Raw genomic sequence first — 21,407 nt, 5'->3', positions numbered from 1 at the left:
ACTGTTGACAAAGATAACGTTATTGCATCGACCATGTGGAGAAAGTAATGGCCTAGACATTGAGTAGGGGAAGGCTATGTAATCGTTAAATGTTACCTTTGTTAGACCTTGGCAACTACAGTACGGTGAACTCTTGTGTGGTCGATATTCGCCACCGGCAACGCCAGTATACACATACACCATTACCATGACTACTGGAACCAAACATTGCAAATTGAACGTAGCCTGAGTGAAATACACCCTGCATTGCGCACTATGTGGTCCACCAGGAAAGACGTATTAAATAACTAAATCTCACAATTATACTTTGTCTTAACTGTATTTATAATAATCCTATAAATCAATTAATACACAATTATGAAAATGACTGGATCTCGTGCATATACAAGGCCAACGCCTGTGCCGAAAATGCCGCCAGGATTAGTGGAGTTGATGGAAGGCATGACAAAGGAAGTTCTCAGATGTAATACAACCAACGTTTATGAATTTTGTGCCGCGCATATGCAAAAACTGCTGGAAATAAGGGATGGACCCAGTATGTACATTTTTTATTTATATTTAACTCCCATCTTTATCCCTGAGGGGGTAAGCAAAGGCATAGCCAGTGCAAATACAGCTCGCTGAACTTATTTCAGTCCTGTGATGTGATAAGCTTACAGTGGGTACAGTTTCCAATCCCGATCAATTGACCTATTTTTTTTTGTATCGTAAAGTACATCATTTTAATTTAATTGTTCAAGCTGAGAATGGAGGTTACCTTGTCGAGTTTCACAGACTAATTGCGCTTCCACTACACCAAAGATATAATATACATGTTGTATCTTTATTTATTAAAATAAACTAGATTATAGTATTATGAATGTGATTTCAGCTGGAAAACGGACTTTAAATTTGGAACAAAAAATATCAAAGGCTCAAGCTATAATCAAACAGCGTGCTCAAGATCGGCAGCGAAAATATGACAAGGAAATGCAATTGTTAAGCAAAATAGATGACAAAGATAATAAACTACCGCCGCAATCTACTTTAATTAAAGCGCCGGTTACTCACGAATTATTTTCTAATCGCCTTGACGAAATCGAAATATCTCATAATTCTCTCGCAAATCCATTTAATTGTGAAGAAAATAATGAAATTATAAAATCCGAAGAATTATTTCCCGTCACAAAGGAAGCAACAATATCAGTTGATCAGAATGTAAATCAAACAATAAATGAATTAGAAAGTAATAGCACTGCAATCGATATAAAAAAAATTGAGTCTAACCTAGACAAAAGTTTTGATGTTCTACCCGCTACACTAACCAATGCATCTGAATGCATAAATATTTCTGGATCTCACGACAGCAGTAAAGTATTTAAAATTCCAGGACTTTCTAAAAATGTAGAAGAAAAAAACAATAACAATATGGCAGTGAATGAAGCTGAGGTAGAATATATTCCACCGGCAGTTGAAACGCCCGAGAAAAATGAGATAAGAGAAAATAATGTGGGGATACCGCCCATAACTCAAAATATTAAGTCATATTCGTCACAATATTCAATAGACAATAAAGAAATTAAACTTGATGAAAATAAAAGCAATATCAAGGATATTAAAATAAAAGAAGAAACGGAAAATAATATTTCTGTTATCTCAGAAGTTGATTTATTTGATGACAAGATATCTAAAATACCTGCCAATAGACAATCCGTACCTGAAGATAACCTTACCAACGGTATGATTACAGTAGAAGCTACGTATAATCTTACTAAAAATGATAATATATCAACGTCCATGTCTAAGAATAATGAAAATGATTTTGGGACTTCTATAAATTACGCTGATGATAATATTAAATCACATGTTACAGAAAACCACAAAGTAGAAATTGATAATAACCTAACTGGTGTCACTGATGTCGCTAGTTCTACATTTGATATTGCAACTAACTTAAACCAAAAGAATTCTGAATTGCAATTTTTGAATAAAGGTAATGTAAAGAGGACTGAACAAGATGATGAAAATCATGGAGAATCTGAAATTGACGAATATAATAAGCATTCATATTTGAGCAGTAATAGTATACATCCAGCAACAGATATTTCTCCTGAAAACCCTACAGGAATTGTCTCAAGCGATGATCGTGGAACAAATAACATGGACCTCGAAACTGCAGCTATTACAATTCAAAAAGTTTTTCGTTCATTTCTCTTTAAAAGCAGAGCTTCTAATGATGATACTAGTTCTATAGACGAAGATAATAAGGTAATTACATTTTATATAAATTTAGTTAATAAAAATCAAAATTCAACAAAATTTAACCATTTCAGGAAGCAAATGGTTATTCTAGTTCCAATTCGACAAAGGAAAGAAGATCGTTGGGTATAACTAGAATGGACACCATGCTACAAACAGTTAACGAAGAGAAATCTTTATCTTTATCTACTGATGATTCTTCCACACTATCCAGTGCGGCTACTATAATACAAGCGCATATCCGGGGCTTTTTAGTGAGAAACAAACTAAACTCGAACAAAACTACTTCTACAAATTCGATATTGAACTCTGATGATCCAGTTACGTCATCGCCTGACAATGAAACTAATCAGAATCAAAACAATAATAGAACTGTGCTTAATATACATATTGTGCCTGAAGGCAATATGCCATCGTTAAGTCATGATGAAAGTATTGTAACATCCATGGATATGTCCTTAGATGGCAGTCCTCTCTCGTCAATAAATTTACATCCACTTGGGTATGATAAAAGTGAACCAAGAAAACAGTTAAAGAGAGAAGATGCGATTCAATCGATATCTCCGCCCAGTAATAATAGTGGCAAATTAAGCGAGGATGTCGATTCCACAAAAGAAGTGCTAATTAGTGGTGCGATTACCAATGATAATAATTTAGCAAGTGACAATGATCACACTGATAAAACTACTATTGTACCTGATGTTTCTGTCATCCAAGATGACCCTGTCGAATCTTTAGAGGTTAGCGTTCCAGATTCTACAACAAATATTACACGTAAGAAGAACTCTTTAACAAAAATGAGTTCAGACGAAATGGATGTTGTGACTCCATTCACATCAGATAATAGTCAACATTTGCCAGAATCTAGCAATATTACTAAATTGATGCATTCCGGGGAACTTCATGATGTAGTGCTTCCAACAAACGTGTCGCGCAGTAGCACATCAGTCGTCCGTGGTGAGTGAGGACATCTTCTATTATCAGGTGATAATTATTTCTGTCCTAACAAGGTCGTTGCATCGTAGCTTCTTTTAATAGAGGTTTCCTATATTTACACTAAGTGTAGCTGATTTTTTTCTATTAAATTTACTACAATAATTACATCTCTTGTTAAGAAATCAACTGATAGTAAATTAGAGATAAGATTAGACCTGAAAGTGGATGCTTTTGTATGTGTACATACTGGTTTTCTTACGTAAAAGAATAAATGATGATAAATTTCTCTTTCAGAATTCAAGGCCGTACTCGTTTATTTTTTGATTTGGAATAAATAAATCAAGATTATTATTGCGCACAAAAAATTAAAACAGGGGATGCACAAATATGCAAGCAATGTTAATTATTTGTGATAAACACATCTATTACTCAAAACATTGTCTGTGTCAGATATTAGTAAGCACCAAACGTGTCTCAATAAACTAAAATGTCTTCATCAATTACTAATTATCATAATGTTATTGAGCCGAAAATATTTTCCGCAATCTACTTGCTCACACGTACCTGAGTGCCTACTAAACGAGTTTATGGAAACAACATTATGCATCTAAGTAATCATAAATATCTCGTAAAATTTAAAACAGAGTGTGATTATACAGCATGTTATTTTATAACTTGATTATTTTTATAATATTGTATAATTTTTTTTATATATTTCATTAAACGTTTTTATTTGTATCTTGTACTAACTTATTTTTATTTATATGAAACAAGATGTTAGATTTACAAATAAATAAATTTATATAGCGTATCGTCTTTCTTTGAGGAGTTCCAACAAAAATATTAGACTGGCACCTTTCAATCCCAAGGTTTAATTATCATGCTATATGCGATCCTGTAAATTAATTTATAAAAGGCTACGCAGTTTAATTAAAATAAAATAATAAGTCTTATAATTATAAGTACATGATGTTACTAGTATCTGGCTGTTATGAAATTGCAACCAAGTATCTGTGTAGAGAAATGGGATAATCACTAAAGTTGTATATAATTACATAAGGATATGAAGTTAAAATCTGAGATATTTATGAACACTATAGCTGCGTAGGAATTTCTAAATACATGTTGATAAATATGGAATATTTGGCATATGTGGTTAGATATAATTGAGTGAGTAGCTTGCGTGCAATATTGTGTATGTTAGATGTTTTCAATTATTTTTATAACTTAACTGCTGACATGTATCTGATGCTGGCTGTACTTTGCGATTAAACATTTATTATATATATCTATATACATATATATAATTTAAAAATATTTTTTGTTTTACTGTACTCCTATAAACCCTAACATCCATAATACCTTTATAAGATTTATAATTAAACATTTATCTAATATTATAATAACGGTTAACGTACCTGAAACAAATGTTTCTTTTTTAAATAACCCATATTGCTTAAGGAAAGGTCTTATTAACATTCAGGATAAATTTTAATTTATAAAGGTAATTGTGCAACCGGCTTCTAGGTGTAAAAAATATATCACAAGTTTTGTTGACATCTATCTGGCCCTTCAATTATAATAACTAGAGGTTGCCTAGTAGTCGAAATTCAACCGCAATTAATAAATTAAATTTTTCTTTACTTCCTTATATTATGATTTTTGACTTCCTCCTAGCCGAATTTTAGCCAATATCAGTGGAGATTAGCCAGGTACGCAGGAGATATAGTGCAAAAATGCATGCGCAATACATAGGTAGGTGCACTCTGTTCTTTCACTCTCGTAATCTGGTGAGACGGCAATTTGACATGACCGAGCAAAAAATCAGGTGCAGGACAAACGGCTTTACATGTATTTCGAGGCACGAGTGTATTACATCGCCAACTTCTTGACTCCGAGCTGCAAATGAGTAATTTTCAGGTTGGAAAAACCCAGTCAGAATCTTTTTTGGTCTGATCCTTCCCGATTTATTTAACCCAGGATCTCGGCAAGATCTTTAATTATGACAAATCTCACACTGCTTCGTGCATGCAATGTGCTTAGAGAGGGAAAAAAAGTAGTTTTTTTCAATAGTTTGCTACGCACGTGTTCCTTTCTTAGCAGCAGCTAAATAGGCAGGCATAATTGTGTAGAATGCCATAACATAAACGTCTGTTGCCACTCTATACAAAACTAGATCATATAATTATCTATAAAAAATAAAAGACTTTTTTTCCCAAGAATCATCATTTCGCCGCTCCTCTCGACACCATCCCGGCCAGTGGACGTAGTCCATTACATTTTTAACAAAATACGATAAGTTACGGTTGCAAATATATAGATTAAATTTTCATATACACCTATCGATATTATCGAACCTCAGAATCGATACCCTGACTCTGTATGGTATGGCAATTGTTCATTATGCCAATTTGATATAGGTGAGTCTCTGGTGGTTAAGTACCTAAGGTATCATCACTAGTTGTCAAATGTCATCACATTCAAATGTCATCATTGAGCAAATATTTAGTATAGTGGATTAAGATATATTTAAATACCCAATTTGTGGTATCTCAATTTATTAATACCTATTTAAAAAGCTAAACGCAATGCCTTTACCGCCGGCATTAGCTGCACGTCTTGCCAAAAGAGGATTATTAAAACCAACAACCGAAGTCAACGATGTACCCGTCCCGCAAGTTAACGAAGAGATTATAGCAGAGGACTACGACAACAAGCCAGAAGAACAAAATAATGAAAAATTCTGGGAAGGAATAGAAGGCGTTAATGTTGATCCCATTAAAGGTCACAAAGGTTGTCCCAACAAAAGCAACATATACCATGAGTGCTCCAAATATTGCGTTAAACGCTGGAAACAAGGTCATGTGCCAGATGAAGAATATTTGGAAATAAAACGCAAAGTTTTAGAATTGTGGCCTCTTCCGCCTGGATGGGAGGAAGTTTATGATGAGGGATATGGACAACATTACTTCTGGAACATTCATAATAATTTAGTTACATGGTTTCCACCGGCACATTCTCGCGCGGTGCCCACTGAAAGTGCAGCTCACTTGCGTGAAGAGCGTTTAATGAAAGAAGGTGATGAGAGTGATGACAGTAGTGAAGCATCTGATCAGGAAGTTCCACAACAAAACCACAAGGAAAAGCGACGGGACAGAAAAGAAAAGGATAAAGACATGGTACATCACAGAGATAAGAAACGGCCAAGGGTCAAGGACAATGATTTAGATCCAATGGACCCGGCTGCATATTCTGATGTCCCTAGGGGCAATTGGACTTCAGGCCTTGACACACATGCTAAGACCGGAGTGGACACAACTGCTTCAGGGTCCTTGTACCAAATGCGCCCCTACCCAACGCCTGGAGCCATTTTAGCAGCAAATGCTAAACAACATTCACCCCCATTGTCACCTTAGATAAATAATTTCATTCTATATTGATTGTAATATTATTTGTATTATTTCTAAATAATGTAAAAAAATCCATATACTTTATCAACACCTTAGTGTCAGTGTCATCTTAATGTCTGGTGAAAATAGTCACTCAAGTTAACAGAAATTCACATAAAGCTCAATGTTGGTATGATTGTTGGAAAAACCTCAATAAACAATATATGCATGCACAAAAAAATTATGGTCAAAGTTCATAAGTATGGGTTTCTTGCATTATTAAAAACTACATTTAATCATAAAAATAGATTAGACAAAATTAATTGTTCCACACACTATCGCCATGTCTAAGGCGATAGTGTGTGGAACAATTCAGACATGGCGATAGTTAAAATATTCCTATGAATATTTTAACAAAATTATTTCCATCTAACTCAATACATGATTAAAGCCTTTTTTTAGTTTATATACTATATCTTAGAAAGAAGTGTAAGAACAATTTTTATAGATATTTAAAATTCTACAGTTTTGTCTAAATAATTTTTATGATAAAATATTTTTGTGGAAAAATAAAAAAAAACATAGGTACCTAAAAACTTTTTTTTGACCATGAAAATTTTTTTGCATGTTATGCAGAATCGATGGGGAATTTTCAGTTTGTTTTAATGGTGTTCCCAACATTTGTACATTATTCTGTTTCGAGCTAACCTGAATAAGAAAACAAATCAAACATCTTGAATATCCTTGAATATTCATAGTGAGGTGACTTGGTAAGTGACCATGTTGTTTGTTTCATGAAAATGTCTGAATACTTATGTAATGTAATTTAACTATTTCATACACATCTAAATATATTTAGTAATTACTTGTAAAATGTCTTATTGATAAAATTTAAGAATTAAGTACTACAAAATATGCAATAAAGATAATTAAAACTGCTTAGATATTTGTACTGATCTCCTATAAAGGTATTTAAAAAATGGGCACAGAATTATTGTAGTATATCTAGTTATTCGACTATTATCGGCGGGGACTGGCGGGTCATATGTTCAATAGGGAAATTATATTGTATGGCTGGAGCCTTAATTCCTTTGAATGAATATTGTCGCCAAATAAATATATACTTAATGTATAATACTAGGTGTTGCTCGATGCTTTATCCGTGAAAAGTCAGTCTCGTTGTAAGTCCCCAAGAAACTGTAGCGATCCATAGCGGGATGTGCACGCCAGCGCCACCTATTTAAAGAATCAAAATAACAAATTGTAATATTTATTTATTTATACATTTTTGTTTTAATATTTCCTATGCCTATCATTACCGGGTTAAAAACTATGATAATCCAGGAGTTGGTCTATCTGTATTCCAAATTTTATCATAATATGTTGTGTTGTTTGGGTTTACTTCTATCACATCCTAACATTTTTAATATATAGTAAGATAAGAAGTAAAAAAGGAGAAGTACGATAAGATTTCTGGTTTTTGTTCGGAAAGCGAGTGGGAGGGTGAAGGGCAGTAGCAAAGGGCAACCAAGACCGTACTTCATCTCATCAAGAATGCAGCACTTTCAAGTTGATGGAGCCAACTATATGTGCGGGTGCGGGAATGTTCTGATAAGACTCCTTTCTCCGACAAAAGGAGCAGGGGCACCTGGCAGACGACTGATTGTTGTCTCCCGCTCTTTGGAATGGGGGTTGCGTGTGCCGACTATGCCTGGTTGAAAGTCGTCAAAAGGAATAAATACTACTTCGTTTCACGCCAAAGAGAACACGGGCTTTTTATTTATTTGCAAACATGCCGAACACTGTAGTTTATTGATTCCCAAAGTGGTCCAGGTGGACCTTTAGGGTACCACGGGAGACTTGGCGGGGGTCTACGTTGGTTTGACCAAAAATGGGGGTTCACAATTCGTAAGCGGGTATCCACGAAAATTTATCTGGTTTGATAGTAATTACTAAAATGTTGGCTTGACTTCACCTATCAATGTAGGTAAATAATATTGATAGGGGTCGTAAGTGGCCGGTGACTGGTGACCCCTACATAACTGTCCAGACGCCCCTCGCGATGGCTGGGCGGTAGTTGTAATACAATCATTCTACGAAACAAACATGGGGTCCACCAGAACCAGCAAAACCTCCGCTGAAGCTACAACGGGCTACAACAATGAACATGCTTTATGGCTACCTTTACATATTATAAAACAGAGTTCCCTTTTCTGTCCATCTGTATTAGTGATGTAACGAATATTCGCATTCGCGAATATTCGCATATTTTTGGATATTCGCATTCGCATTCGCAAAATTTCTACGAATGTTTTGCGAATGTCAATATCAGAAAAAAATATATTTGAAGATAATAGTAGACTGCCTCGGTGGCATAGTTCTACTGCATGTGCGGTACGGCAGCGCTCTAAGGTCCTGGGTTCGAATCCCGGATCGGGCAAAGTGATATTTGGATTTTTCTGCTCAGTATCAGCCCGGAGTGTGAAATTTGTGCCCGACATGGCGATAGGCTCGCCCCTGTCACACTATTAGACGGAACACACTTGGCGAAAAGTGTGTGCCCTGGTTGCGCCTTTGCATACCCCTTCCGAGATAATATTCGTAATACTGTGTGTGTAATAGTAGGTTAATAAAATCAAAATCTAAACTAAAACAATATACTTCTACAATAAACTATAAATATAGTCTAAACAAATAAACAAAAAATTATAGACTCTCAAAGAAAAATACCTCTCTTTCTTAAAACATACCAATTAATTAACTATTTTTACCATGTTTTCAGTTAGTAATTAAACTTGAGTAGAGGAATATTAAACTTTAAAAATAAACAAAATTATTTCGTTTACTTTAATAAAGCTTAAAAATGTAATTCCCCATAGAACTTGTAACACAATAGCAACTAAGAAATTAAAAGCAATTGAAAGAAACAAAAACAATATATTTTATAATTTTTTTATCAGTCTTTACATAACTTTTTAATGTTTAGATAATTATCATCTTAGATAATAATAAAATTTAGATAATCATCATAGAAAATTGGCGCCAAATTTGAACAAAAACTAAACATTCGCATTCGCATTCGCGAATGTCGGTAGCAGATATTCGCATTCGCATTCGCGAATGTTCAAAAAATGATATTCGTTACATCACTAGTCTGTATGATATCGATTTTCGCAATATCTACTGAACTATTTTTTATAAAATTTGGTATGGAGATTGTTTAAGGCCGTAGGAAAGTTATAGACTACTTTCTATCCCAGTAAAATATAGAGTGGAACTTTTATCCCGGAAAACTCCTTCACGCAGGCGATGCCATGAGCAAAATATAGTACTAATATAAAAAGGAATTACGAGTTTGTAGATTCGCAAGGGCTAATTCCTGGAACTGCTGAACCAATATTAAAATTTCGTTTACTAACAGGAACTTTTAATCCTGGAAAAAATATCATGGAGGGGAAGTCACGGGTAAAAGGTACCTAGTAATGTATAACAGTGGTATTTTTAAAGGGATTGAAACAAAAAATTTGAAAATGTGTATCATAAAACTTTTTAATATGTTTTTATAAGTTTATAAATAAAAGATATGGGCAACGTTAAATCTACCCACTTACAAATTAAATGCATATTTAAAGAAATGCAGATCCATGCCCTATAATTGTGTTATTGCTAAAATCATTTCACCACAATAAAACTTAAATTCTCAATTTAAACTAAATATTTCTCTATTTTAATTGCCATTCGCTTGTCCTGCTGTGATGCCCAACAACAGATCATCCGCCGTCACCACACCTAACGGCTTTTCATTATGTAGCAGATCTGTAAATAAGCATTCTTATTAAATATTTATTTAATTTATTATAATTACTATACCCATGGAAGTTCGGTGATATAGAATCTAGCCGATTCGTAAATATCATATGATTGCAATGTCAGATTATCTTTCCAAAAGTAACTGTCACCGTGATTTATATTAATACCTGATTGAGTGACAACAATAAAAGGCGCAATGTCCAATATTCTAGATATTAATCCAAGAGTAGGTTTGTCAGCGACGTCAACTTTGTAATACTTTTTGATACTGAAGTTTTGTAAAGGTTCCGCCGTGGATCCCATCAAGTTGGCTATTCTCTTACGGGCGTTGTCGGCAGTAAATACGCCGGTAATGCAACTGAAACAACAATTACAGTAAGGATTTGTTCACAAACCATTTACACGCACCAGTGTATGTTCATGCAAATAGTACCCACAACTTCATTTGAAATATTTAATCATTATTGATTTCGTATGCGCTATTTCCTTAACTGTTACATAGAAATTAAACACTTTAACATCAAATTGTGTGTTTAAACAAAATAATAATAATTGTCCACAACTTCTAGTAAGGAACTGTTTGACTTTCATGCATTAAATGATCAAGGAAAAATATAACAATGTATATGTATATGATTAAGCACAGAAACAAGACAAACATTAGAAGTTTAAATTATTTCATTTGTAGTTATAACATGTGCGGTGCAGAATCATTTGTAATTTTAGCTTTTTACTAGAATTTATAAATTTTATTTTGATTGTCATTAAATGACATTTTTGCGTATAAAATTTAGTGCACTTTGTAAAAAATTGACATATATTGTAACTTTTAAATAAGGTTCACAATATTACACTAGATGGTCGATGGTTCAAACTTCATAAAGACTTTGAAAGACTACTACACAGTTCTGAGACTACACATTTTAACACAAAACTTGCTGCACCTGCCAGAAATTCCTTACAGACATATTCGCTTCCCAGTTTTAAAATTTTCCTTAACTATTATATTATAATTATCTTTGATTGAAATATACAATCAACATGATGGACCGGGATTTTGGGGAAGTGGTACTTATATCTACCTGTACTATTTAAGTGTATGTAATTATTTATTATTATAATATGTGCAAAAAATAAATTACTGACTTCCTCGGTGGCATAATTGTACTGCATGCGCGGTACGGGAGCACTTTGAGGTCCTGGGTTCGGATCCCGGGTCGGGCAAAGTGAGATGTGATTTACAATTTAATGTCATGATTTATGCGAAATATTCTTACGAAACGTCCTGTCTCATCTGTTTTTATTTGTTTGTCTTAAGGCGATACCTCAAGGTCCATTTTCATACATTTTGTTTCGGCTTTAATCTGGGTAACTAAACAAGTATTGGCAAGTAAAGAATTTAAATTCACGTCTAGTTAGTGATTAGTTCTCGCAGTTGAAAGAAAAATGTAAAAATAATTAAGAATCATGGATATTACTGCCTTTAAAATTTCGTCATATTAAATTTTAAAGGCCGAAATATCCATGATTATTAATTATTTTTACGTTTTTCTTTCAACTGCGAGAACTAATCACTAACTAGACGTGAATTTAAATTCTTTACTTGCCAATACTTGTTTAGTTACCCAGATTAAAGCCGAAACAAAATTTATGAAAATGGACCTTGAGGTATCGCCTTAATACATTCGTTCTATCCAATAATAAATGGAATTATTTTTTTAAGAAAGAAAAAGAGACGTGACAGATTTTACGTTAACAACCTTTTCGTAACGTACATGTCTTTAGAGTAATACTTATGTTATAATTTTTTTAACAAATAACTAAACACCCGTGAATTACAATGGTGCATATAAGTGTTCAAATATTGTTGCTGAGTCTGGTGCTTTATGCTATACGACATGCCTACTGTACTGTATTACACATAAAATAATTATAAAGACGATCATAATGATAAAAGTATGACTTGTATTGTATTGTCTCTCCCTCTTTAACAATAACATAGAGCAGAGCGTAATTGAACGTACGGAATATTGGAAATGGAATTGGTGAATTCATTCGAGTTTCGACGTACGTTACGTTTGGTTTCTTAACATTTGGTAACTTTTTAGAATATGGGGGGGGGGGGGGGGGGGGCTGCCTCCTGTCCCTTGGTGACGCCCTTGCAATAATTTAAAAAATTATAGGTATAAAACATCCTAGTGTTAAATGGTGCTAGGCCAATTCTATCAACAATGAATAGTTTATTGGTTTATGACTGAAGTCGACTTAAGTAGAGAGAATCTATACTTTTATCGAATACATGACATCCCGGAATCGCCCGTTACAAACGATCACCATTAATAATTTTATTATTTACTATCCTATATCGTTGTCTGCGTGGACGTACATATAAGTATTTCAGCCTTTTATATATAATAATAAAATTTAGTATTATTCATGATAAAATATACGTAAAAAACGAAGTAGTTCAGCTAAGCTGGATGCTGATTTTTACAAACACTTATTCATTGGTGGATTGAAATGCCATAATTTTTATGCAGTCAAATTCAGTTTCGACTCTATTGCTTGCGAAATAATGCTTAGGTAGTGACCTAATATATAACATTATCAAATTGTAGCAAATTGTCAATACAATAATAGTCTTTATTTTTGTACTTAACAATTGGAAGCATGGACAATCAAGATTATTACCATGACTTGGATAAAATTAAGATATTCAATAATATTTTATTTTAGTAGAATCATGTAAATTTACTGTTTTATAGGCGCGTACAACGCTGCTTACCCTTTGTCATCAACGATAGCTAACACGGGAGCGTTCGATTTACGTAGCATTGACAACGCCTCCGCCGGCGTGCTCGTGTGTTGTATGGTTTGGATTGGCTGAACTATATCTTTCCTTAGAGGGTTTTCCCACCATCTGGAAATAAGACACGAAATTTGTTTATTAAATTACTTCAGGATTTTTTTTTGTCGAAATATATACCTACATAAATAAAAATCAGTTGCCATATGTAAGGGCATCACTTGTGAACGGTTCGACCAGCTTGTATTCCTTTATTGTTGTGTTTGTTATTATCAGGATATGGATTGGCAAGACGGAAATACTTGGCAAGTTGGGTGATATTTTTGTATGAAAATATTTTTTCTATACGTGCTAATCTTTCAAATCACCTAACCTATTTCCATGATTATTTATATGAGAGGTTAGTAAGTTCCAGCTTGAATTTTAGGATCATTTTGGACCCGATAAATGCCATTGTTATCGAGACCTAAAAGACGAAAGGTAGCTTACATAAAATGCGGTGGTAGGACAACGTTTGCCGGGCCCACTAGTAGGTTATAAATTAATACCGGTAGCTACATATAAAGGTGGGTAGAAATACAAAATCCAGGGGGAAGTAGAGGTAGTTGCCCTCCCCTATCTCCTTCCGGGTGCACATGATGTTGATTTCACATGAATAGACATAAAGCAGAAAATAGAAATTATTTTTAGAAAGCCTAAAAGAATTTGTTATCTCATATAGAGGTCAGCCATGTCGAGATATTCACATGTGACTTTGTACCCACACTCACTGATTTAATCTATATCCATACCATCAACATTTGTAAAGAATAGATTTTGAGTTGATTATGATGGAACTATTGCAGTTATTACGATTTTTAATTTACTGTAAAAATTGAACCTACACACGTCGCATCGTTCTAAAGTGGCTTTTTGGTATAACACATTATTTAAATTTTCATACATTACGTCGTCATAAACATCTTGTAGTTCCCGTCTAGTGATAAAATTATCTTCCTCCTTTAATTAATCTTCTAAAAAAATTATAGATTTTAAATGGTTAACGTGACATTTATAAAAATACATTGCGATAACTTTTAACCCACATTAATATTTGCGTAACTGGCAAAAACAATTTTTATTATGATTCCTGTTTCCTATCAGTTAATTGTCGCCATTTTTAAGGTCGACTACAGATTCTGTCGAGTAAATTTGGAATTTGTCGAACTGTAATTCTGCACACAAAATAGAACTTTGTGATTTTTTTCCATATTTTCATCATTTGCTCTAGGGATAGCGCAGCACCCACTTTGAGAAATTATTTCGACATTAATGGGTGGTTTCAATGCAGATTACTTTCATCTAACATGCATGTTATAATGTTTATAACATGCATGTTAGATGAAATTTATGGCAAAATCACATAGCATAAATATAGTAATAACGCTAATGAGAATAAATATTACATTTACGCACCGATCTATACATATTACTTACTGTAAATTCCTTTTGACTGTAGGCTTGAAATCCCGTACTTCCATCCATTGATCCGAAATAAATTTAGTCATGTAATTACGAATATTGTCAGGAAGTAGTACGACGCATTTTTGGCCTTCCTTTAAAGTTTTCGCTGCTTGAATAGCGCCCCACATAGCCGAGCCACTGCTTCCACCTAAAAATTAACTTTATAATATGAAACATACATAATTTACAAGCTCATCACTGAGTATCTGAAGAAATAATAAAAATTGGATTAAAAATAGGCTTGATATTATGATATTTACTTTTTATTTATTCCTTCGATACTTGTAATAGAAATGTTAACAATATATCTGTTCTTTCAAACCGCATCAGAGTATTTAAATTGCTTCCTATTGTAAATATTCCAAAGTTAATAGCAGTGTCGAGATTCATAAGGAGTAACAGCTATTCCCGTCTAAGTGGTTATCATGCATAGACTATTATCATCCTTATAATTTTTTCGGAAGATATAAATATTTTACCGCAAAGCAATCCTTCTTCCTTTATCAATCTGCGCGCCATGTTTAACGAAGCTTTGTCTTCAGTTTTGATCCATTTGTCAATTACAGTTCGATCGAGGACATTCGGTAGGAAATCGTAACCGATGCCCTCCACCTGGTACACAGAGATTAAACAAGAATAAATCCAAATAATCATTGATTGAATCATAACATAACAAAATTTACTTAAATCAGTTTCTTATTAATTACGGGGTTATTACGCTGTCTTAATTTTTTTGCAAACGTTACATTTAAATTACATGGTTTGCTTTGTGTTTGCTTACTCCATGATGTGTTCATTGTTTGCCGATTCCTAATCATAACATGTTACGGGAAAATAGTTCTTAAATCCTAGCATATACGTTATTAAATTCAATTAAACAGAAAAATACATTGGTAACAAAACATGCGTAAAACGTTACATAACAGAACTCAAATTATTAATTTACATAATGTTTTGCATAATTCATGATAAGTCATTAAGACGAATAATAATAACATTTAATAATAACAGCTGATGATATTTAATGTTTATATTGAATATTGTACGCTCGGTCACAAGAGCAGCATAATTACCGATGCGATATTTGCATTTGTAATATGGCACGTGGATTGTTATATGACATACTACAACTGTTTAGAATACTAATATGATTTTCTTTGCTCTTCTATAGCACATTTAAGGCGCTGGTCCTTTATATCAATTGCACCTATGCCCTTGGCTCGTAAACGGAATTAGAAAAATCTAAAATATCAAACGACAGCGTAAGCTTGGTTTATAAAATAGTTCAATACATTAGATGGCTAGTTGAGATCCTACTCAAAGGTGAGTTTATTTTATTAATACGGCCCTAAGTGTCACGACCCTAAGGTACTGATACATGCAACAAGTTACAAATTTTTAAATGGTTTTAGGCACTTTGCCATCGCCCTTGTGTTTCAACTATGCTACACCGCTGTCACCCAGTCACCGGACAATTAGAGACAAATTTAAGCGTTGCCAATTGCCACCTTTAAAACTTTGATACTTTTCAGTACTCACGTTTTTACGTGTGTGTTTGTGGAGGTTTAATTAATGATGACTTCATTAAGCGCTGTTGAATGTTACAAGTTTTCTTACCTCATATATTTGAACATCAGTCTTATTCAAGTCTTCAGGCTGAGCCAGAATTGAACCATAAGGGTCCACGCCGACTACGATGCATTTGGGACAACGCTCTTTTATTTTATGTCCAATACCCGAGATGGTGCCGCTGGTACCCGCTCCAATTACCACCATATCAATGTCATCATCCAAAGACCAGAGGATCTCTTCTGCAGTACCGTCGTAATGTGCCAGAGGGTTGCAAGGATTGTTATACTATTGAGGACCAATAAAAATACAGTGTTAAACGATATTAATATCATCAAAGTTGTTTTAATATTTAGAAAATCAGTTATTTCGGACGAATGACATTTCTGCTTGGGATGGTATTGTGATCGATGCGACCAACAGCAGTAGTCAACTTGGAGGGCGGTGGCTTTTATTGTGAGATCACATAATGTATTTCGGGTTCAATAAAAATAGGCTAAATGCTACAACAATGCCATTTAAAAAAAACTGCCGTTCCGCCACATTAGTTTTGTAGGCGGGTCTTTTTCCAGTTTTACACTCTTGATTCTCAGACAATAAATATGTATAGTCAGGAAATATATGTTTTAACAAGTAAAACATTTCATTCCAATAGGGCTAATTTAAGTCTTAAAACTACGATATCTATCAATCTTTATGAAGGTAAAGCTTAGACGATCTAGAATGATAAATAATAAAAAGATGAACAAGTGGACGTAATTGTATAATCGCGGTTTAACATTTCCAAAATTCCCCAATTTAATAACAACTTAAATACAAACGAAAAATAAAACAAAAAGAAACACAATAACCTGATCTAATAGTACAGCGTCTGGTATTTCTTTAGCGAGACGACGCGCTACCATTATGTTACTATCTGGCGAGTCCCAGGCTGCCTCTGTCGGCGTTCTGATGATCTCGGCACCCAACGCAATAAGTGTGTTGACTTTCTCATCAGACATTTTTTCCGGTAATACTATTATACACCTGTAGCCTGTTGATAAATAAGGATACTGAATTTTGAAAGGGTCAACATGTTATTCTAAAGTTGCCTTAATGAAGTTTAGTTTTTATTACTAATCCTATGTAAAATGTTTCATGAGCCTGGATAAAAAAACGTCATTTGTAAAATGATAATTAGAAAGACATTAGGTTTTTACTTTATATAGGTATTATCTAATCAATAACATTTTAGGTTAAGCTTTAACAGGGTTCTGTAGGCCATACTAGATGACTGATACCATATATTATAATAAAATAGTAAGTATAAAGACTTATATGGTCGGAAATAAGTATCCTATTAAATTTTATACTTCAGTGAGCAGTAGCTGTGACGTTCGTAACAAATCCCAAAGAGATTTCATTCTGCTCAGGAACCTTAGTATGTAAATAATTGATAGTGGTATCTTACAAGTTATCGCGTATGATAGTCTGAATTCTATAAAAATCCGAATAAAGATCCGCATTCGCGTTGATATGGCAGATAGTATAAATCTTGCTTGATCAGGAAAAAAGTTTTATCGTATAATGACTAACATTGAAAATAACTTAAAATTTATAGGCTTATTTACTTTACTTATTCATAACGATATAAGACCCAATTTATATGTATTTTGTGATAATAATTGGGTATGATACAATTTATTTGCTTCATGATTTACCCGCTGTATTTTGAACGACTTACCCAAAGGCATCTGACATCATGGGATAAACAAGAAAGGTTAAACCACTTCAGGGGTAGGGGAGATACCCAAAAAAATATTTTTAAGATTTTGTTCCACCATTTTTGGCTTAGTCGATACGGAAATCCATGCAAAATTAAGGCTTTCTAGTCTATTTACTAATTCTATGAGCTAAACCATTGACGAGACGAAACTTCTTCTAAAACGTCTGTCTGGTAACGCTAGACAAAAAAACACGTAAAACGTGAGATTAAACGATTATTACTTTGAATAATACTTGAAGTCTTAAGGTTATTATGTTTTTATGATTGGTTATGCAATCATTAATCCTTTGCAGTAGTTTGTTGCATATCTTTTCGATATAATTTTAAAATAATAGAGTTAACAAACTATTGCTTTAATATTTAAACAATAATACAATTAATTAGCATCTGTGCCGACCAATCGATTTCGTTTAGGGTATATTACTTTTATTTTTTTTTACTGACATTGCTAAAGCAATAATACGATGATGTCTAGGAATTTACATTGTTTTCATATTTTACAATACTTGCTTTGGTATACATTTTTGGCACTGCTAATTACTACAAAAATATTGTGCCAATAATTAATGTCGTCATAGTGGATCTCAATCCAATGATTGACATCCACTGCAGTAGTACAATGTACTACTGGCACTTGCTAATAAAAAAAATATTATTACTTAGTTCTAAGATGTTTTTATTACATAGATACGTTGTCCGAGCTCAATACTGGCAAGACGAAAGTAAGGTAATTGCCCGACTTACCAGCCAATGAGCGTGCGGCGCTAACGTTGCTACGTAACCGTCGATGTATATATATCTTTTTCTAACGAATGTATTATGAATCTTTTTATTCTTTCTTCGAGCCAATTTGTAATTATATGTACAGGTACGTGAATATAGCAAATAGTGCGCCGTTTTTATGTGCCATTTTGTTAGTGTATGACGCGTCTAGTTGTAAAACGTCATTGACTTAGTGGATATATTTTTTACAATTTCACATAAGTACTTTAATGCCAAAAGTAACTAGAGGTGATGTTTCTTTACTATTCCCTAAGTTTTCCTGATTCATCTTTATAGAGTATAAGTTATTTATAAACTTTGTTAATTAATTGTTATTTTTATAATACCTTTTTATAATGAAACATGTTAAAATGCAAATGAGAAAAATCGTAATGAAAACTTAGCGTTAATGACTTATTCTCGTGTGATAATCACTGTACTCGTGGAGCTATAATTATTGTACTTTTGATTTTTTATAGATTGATTGATTTAAGTATAGATTTTCATTACTTTTATTAAAACTACGTGATTTCAACTCTAAATGCATTTTTATTTAAGAACACAGAATATAGACCAAAGGAAAACATTTAGTAGTGTTCCAAATGTAGACATATCAAATTGTAAAAGATTGCCACTTAACGCTCAGGAAATCCTTAAAATGCCAATCATTGTATAGTTTACCCTAAAGGTTACTTGTTGACCACGGAACCCTAAAAAATTTACTAAGTAGCTTTGGCAAAAAATAAAGAGTAATGGAAGGTACCCATTCGCGGCAATAAAACAATCGGTTAAGTAGGTATGTCGGTACCAAACATCCATGGCCGTCATTGGAGGACTTTTAATCCACGAATCATTTTTGGCGCGGACGAAACTGTGCACAACTCCTAGTATTTAAAGGTATTGAGTACTTATGTAGATGTATCGAACAGGTAGAAATTCCAATTTCATATCGAAGGTCAAAATATACGGAAAAAAATTAAGTTTACCTTAAACAAATGACGGCCAATTTTGTTTATTTTTAATACGAATTTAACTTGTATCTAACTAACCTTGTTGAGTTATAAGTTCACTAAGTAATACCAATTTTCGTAAATCGATAATAATTTAGTATTTACCTGATTACCTACCTGATGTCACGTGGTTACGTCGCTTTTAACTTAAAAGAATCAAAAGTGCAAACAAAATGTTTAGTTTGACAGCATTGTTGCTGTATGTTGCTTATGTATAGGGTTCTTAAGTAATTATGGCTATGGCAGTCTGTCCAAGTAATTTAATATGTACATTTTTCAAAAAGTCCTAAAAACAGGGCTTTTGACTAACATAAAATGTGAAAAATATTATGATTGAACATAAATTATCTTTACTTTATATGCTATTTTGTATGATATAAGGCTTTCACTTAAGCCTGTTTTAAGCTCATATTTATTTTTTATAAGAGCTAAATACTAGTGAAATTGTGTCAATTTATCATCTAAATATTTTTTTATCTTTAATTCCTTTTTTAAAAAAAAATATATTTGAGTAACAATATTCATGAAAAATAAAATATTTATTATTATTATTATTCATGAAAAATAAGTGTTTTATTAGAAGTTAAATTTAATCATGACATTATTTAATGTTTAATTTTGAACATTAAAATAGATATTGTGTGATTATTCCCTTACCTCTAACAGCAGCAGCAAGAGCAAGGCCAATGCCTGTGTTTCCAGAGGTAGGCTCAATAATAACAGATTTGCCTGCTACTAATAGACCCTTCTTTTCAGCGTCTACAATCATCCTGTTTGCTATGCGGTCCTTCACAGAACCACCTGGGTTCAGGAATTCACATTTGGCATCTAAAACATAGCATTAAATAAATATATTACAATATTAGCATATAAGAAAAGTTTGTAGATTATATTAGATATCATATTTTATAATGTGGAATATTAAACACAGGGTAATATATTTTCAATTCTTATTCATGATTATAATAAATTTTGATATAAAATATATTAGGAAAATCACAAAAGGGTGCTTTATGTCTCATGAAACTTACACATATCACATTTGATGCCCTCTTGTTTGGGTATATTGGTAAGTTTAACTAGAGGAGTATTACCAATTGCTTGAAGAATATCAGAATGAACTTTCTGATTTTGGTCCCTAAAAATAAAAAATAAAACTTTTAATTTTTAAACTTCCGGTCAACTACATGTGACATATATTTATAAATTCTGCTACAGTATATCAATATAAACTTACAATACTTTCACTATGTGGGACATTTCTTTTAAATTGAAAAACTGTCTTGAATTTTCTATGCCATTTTTCACTTGCACATGGTTAGCCATATTAATTAAATTTATTTGTAGTATTACAAAGAAAAATATGTAGTAGTATTTTATTAACTGAAGTTAAAGTTCGAAATATATTTTATTTTATTTATATTCAATTATAAACTTGAGTAAGAAAAGAAAATGTGTACGTGAAACACGTTTTACGCGCACGAGTCACAAGCGTTTTGTGCGCGCACACAAACTCACAATCCACCAATATATGAGAATTATAGATAGTGCTTTAGACATTTATTTCAGCGTTATCTGTCGTCTCAATTTAGTTTCGTCATTTCGTCATGTTAGCACCC

The 21,407-nt window shown here is 33.0% G+C and overlaps 3 protein-coding genes across 4 annotated transcripts; 2 read left to right on the top strand and 1 right to left on the bottom strand.

Annotated features, from left to right (window-relative positions):
* Positions 1-45: 45 nt before the first annotated feature.
* LOC115443390 (putative uncharacterized protein DDB_G0282133) lies at positions 46-4,491 on the top strand. 2 transcript variants are annotated; one of them, XM_030168764.2, is made up of 4 exons: positions 46-535; positions 872-2,247; positions 2,313-3,195; positions 3,469-4,491. In XM_030168764.2, exons 1-4 carry the CDS (start codon positions 358-360, stop codon positions 3,510-3,512), a joined length of 2,481 nt encoding a protein of 826 aa, XP_030024624.2. In that variant the 5' UTR covers positions 46-357; the 3' UTR covers positions 3,513-4,491. The 2 variants fall into 2 exon arrangements, with proteins under 2 accessions (XP_030024624.2, XP_030024625.2); XM_030168765.2 differs by having other exon boundaries at positions 2,313-3,222.
* A 1,130-nt stretch (positions 4,492-5,621) lies between these two features.
* Positions 5,622-7,846, top strand: LOC115443395 (polyglutamine-binding protein 1). Its single transcript, XM_030168770.2, has one exon. It carries the CDS (start codon positions 5,763-5,765, stop codon positions 6,588-6,590), a length of 828 nt encoding a protein of 275 aa, XP_030024630.1. The 5' UTR covers positions 5,622-5,762; the 3' UTR covers positions 6,591-7,846.
* A 2,240-nt stretch (positions 7,847-10,086) lies between these two features.
* LOC115443396 (cystathionine beta-synthase) lies at positions 10,087-21,407 on the bottom strand. Its single transcript, XM_030168771.2, has 10 exons — positions 21,026-21,407; positions 20,820-20,926; positions 20,446-20,616; positions 17,103-17,284; positions 16,300-16,539; positions 15,162-15,294; positions 14,656-14,830; positions 13,159-13,293; positions 10,541-10,731; positions 10,087-10,379 (listed from the first exon to the last, which is right to left on the bottom strand). The coding sequence occupies exons 1-10, from the start codon at positions 21,112-21,114 to the stop codon at positions 10,291-10,293; spliced, it is 1,512 nt and encodes a 503-aa protein (XP_030024631.1). The 5' UTR covers positions 21,115-21,407; the 3' UTR covers positions 10,087-10,290.

Source organism: Manduca sexta, chromosome 13 (genome assembly GCF_014839805.1).
Source record: "Manduca sexta isolate Smith_Timp_Sample1 chromosome 13, JHU_Msex_v1.0, whole genome shotgun sequence".
Lineage (NCBI taxonomy): Eukaryota > Metazoa > Arthropoda > Insecta > Lepidoptera > Sphingidae > Manduca > Manduca sexta.
Note: the sequence above shows the minus strand (reverse complement) of the source record. Positions and strands in the feature narration are given on the sequence as shown.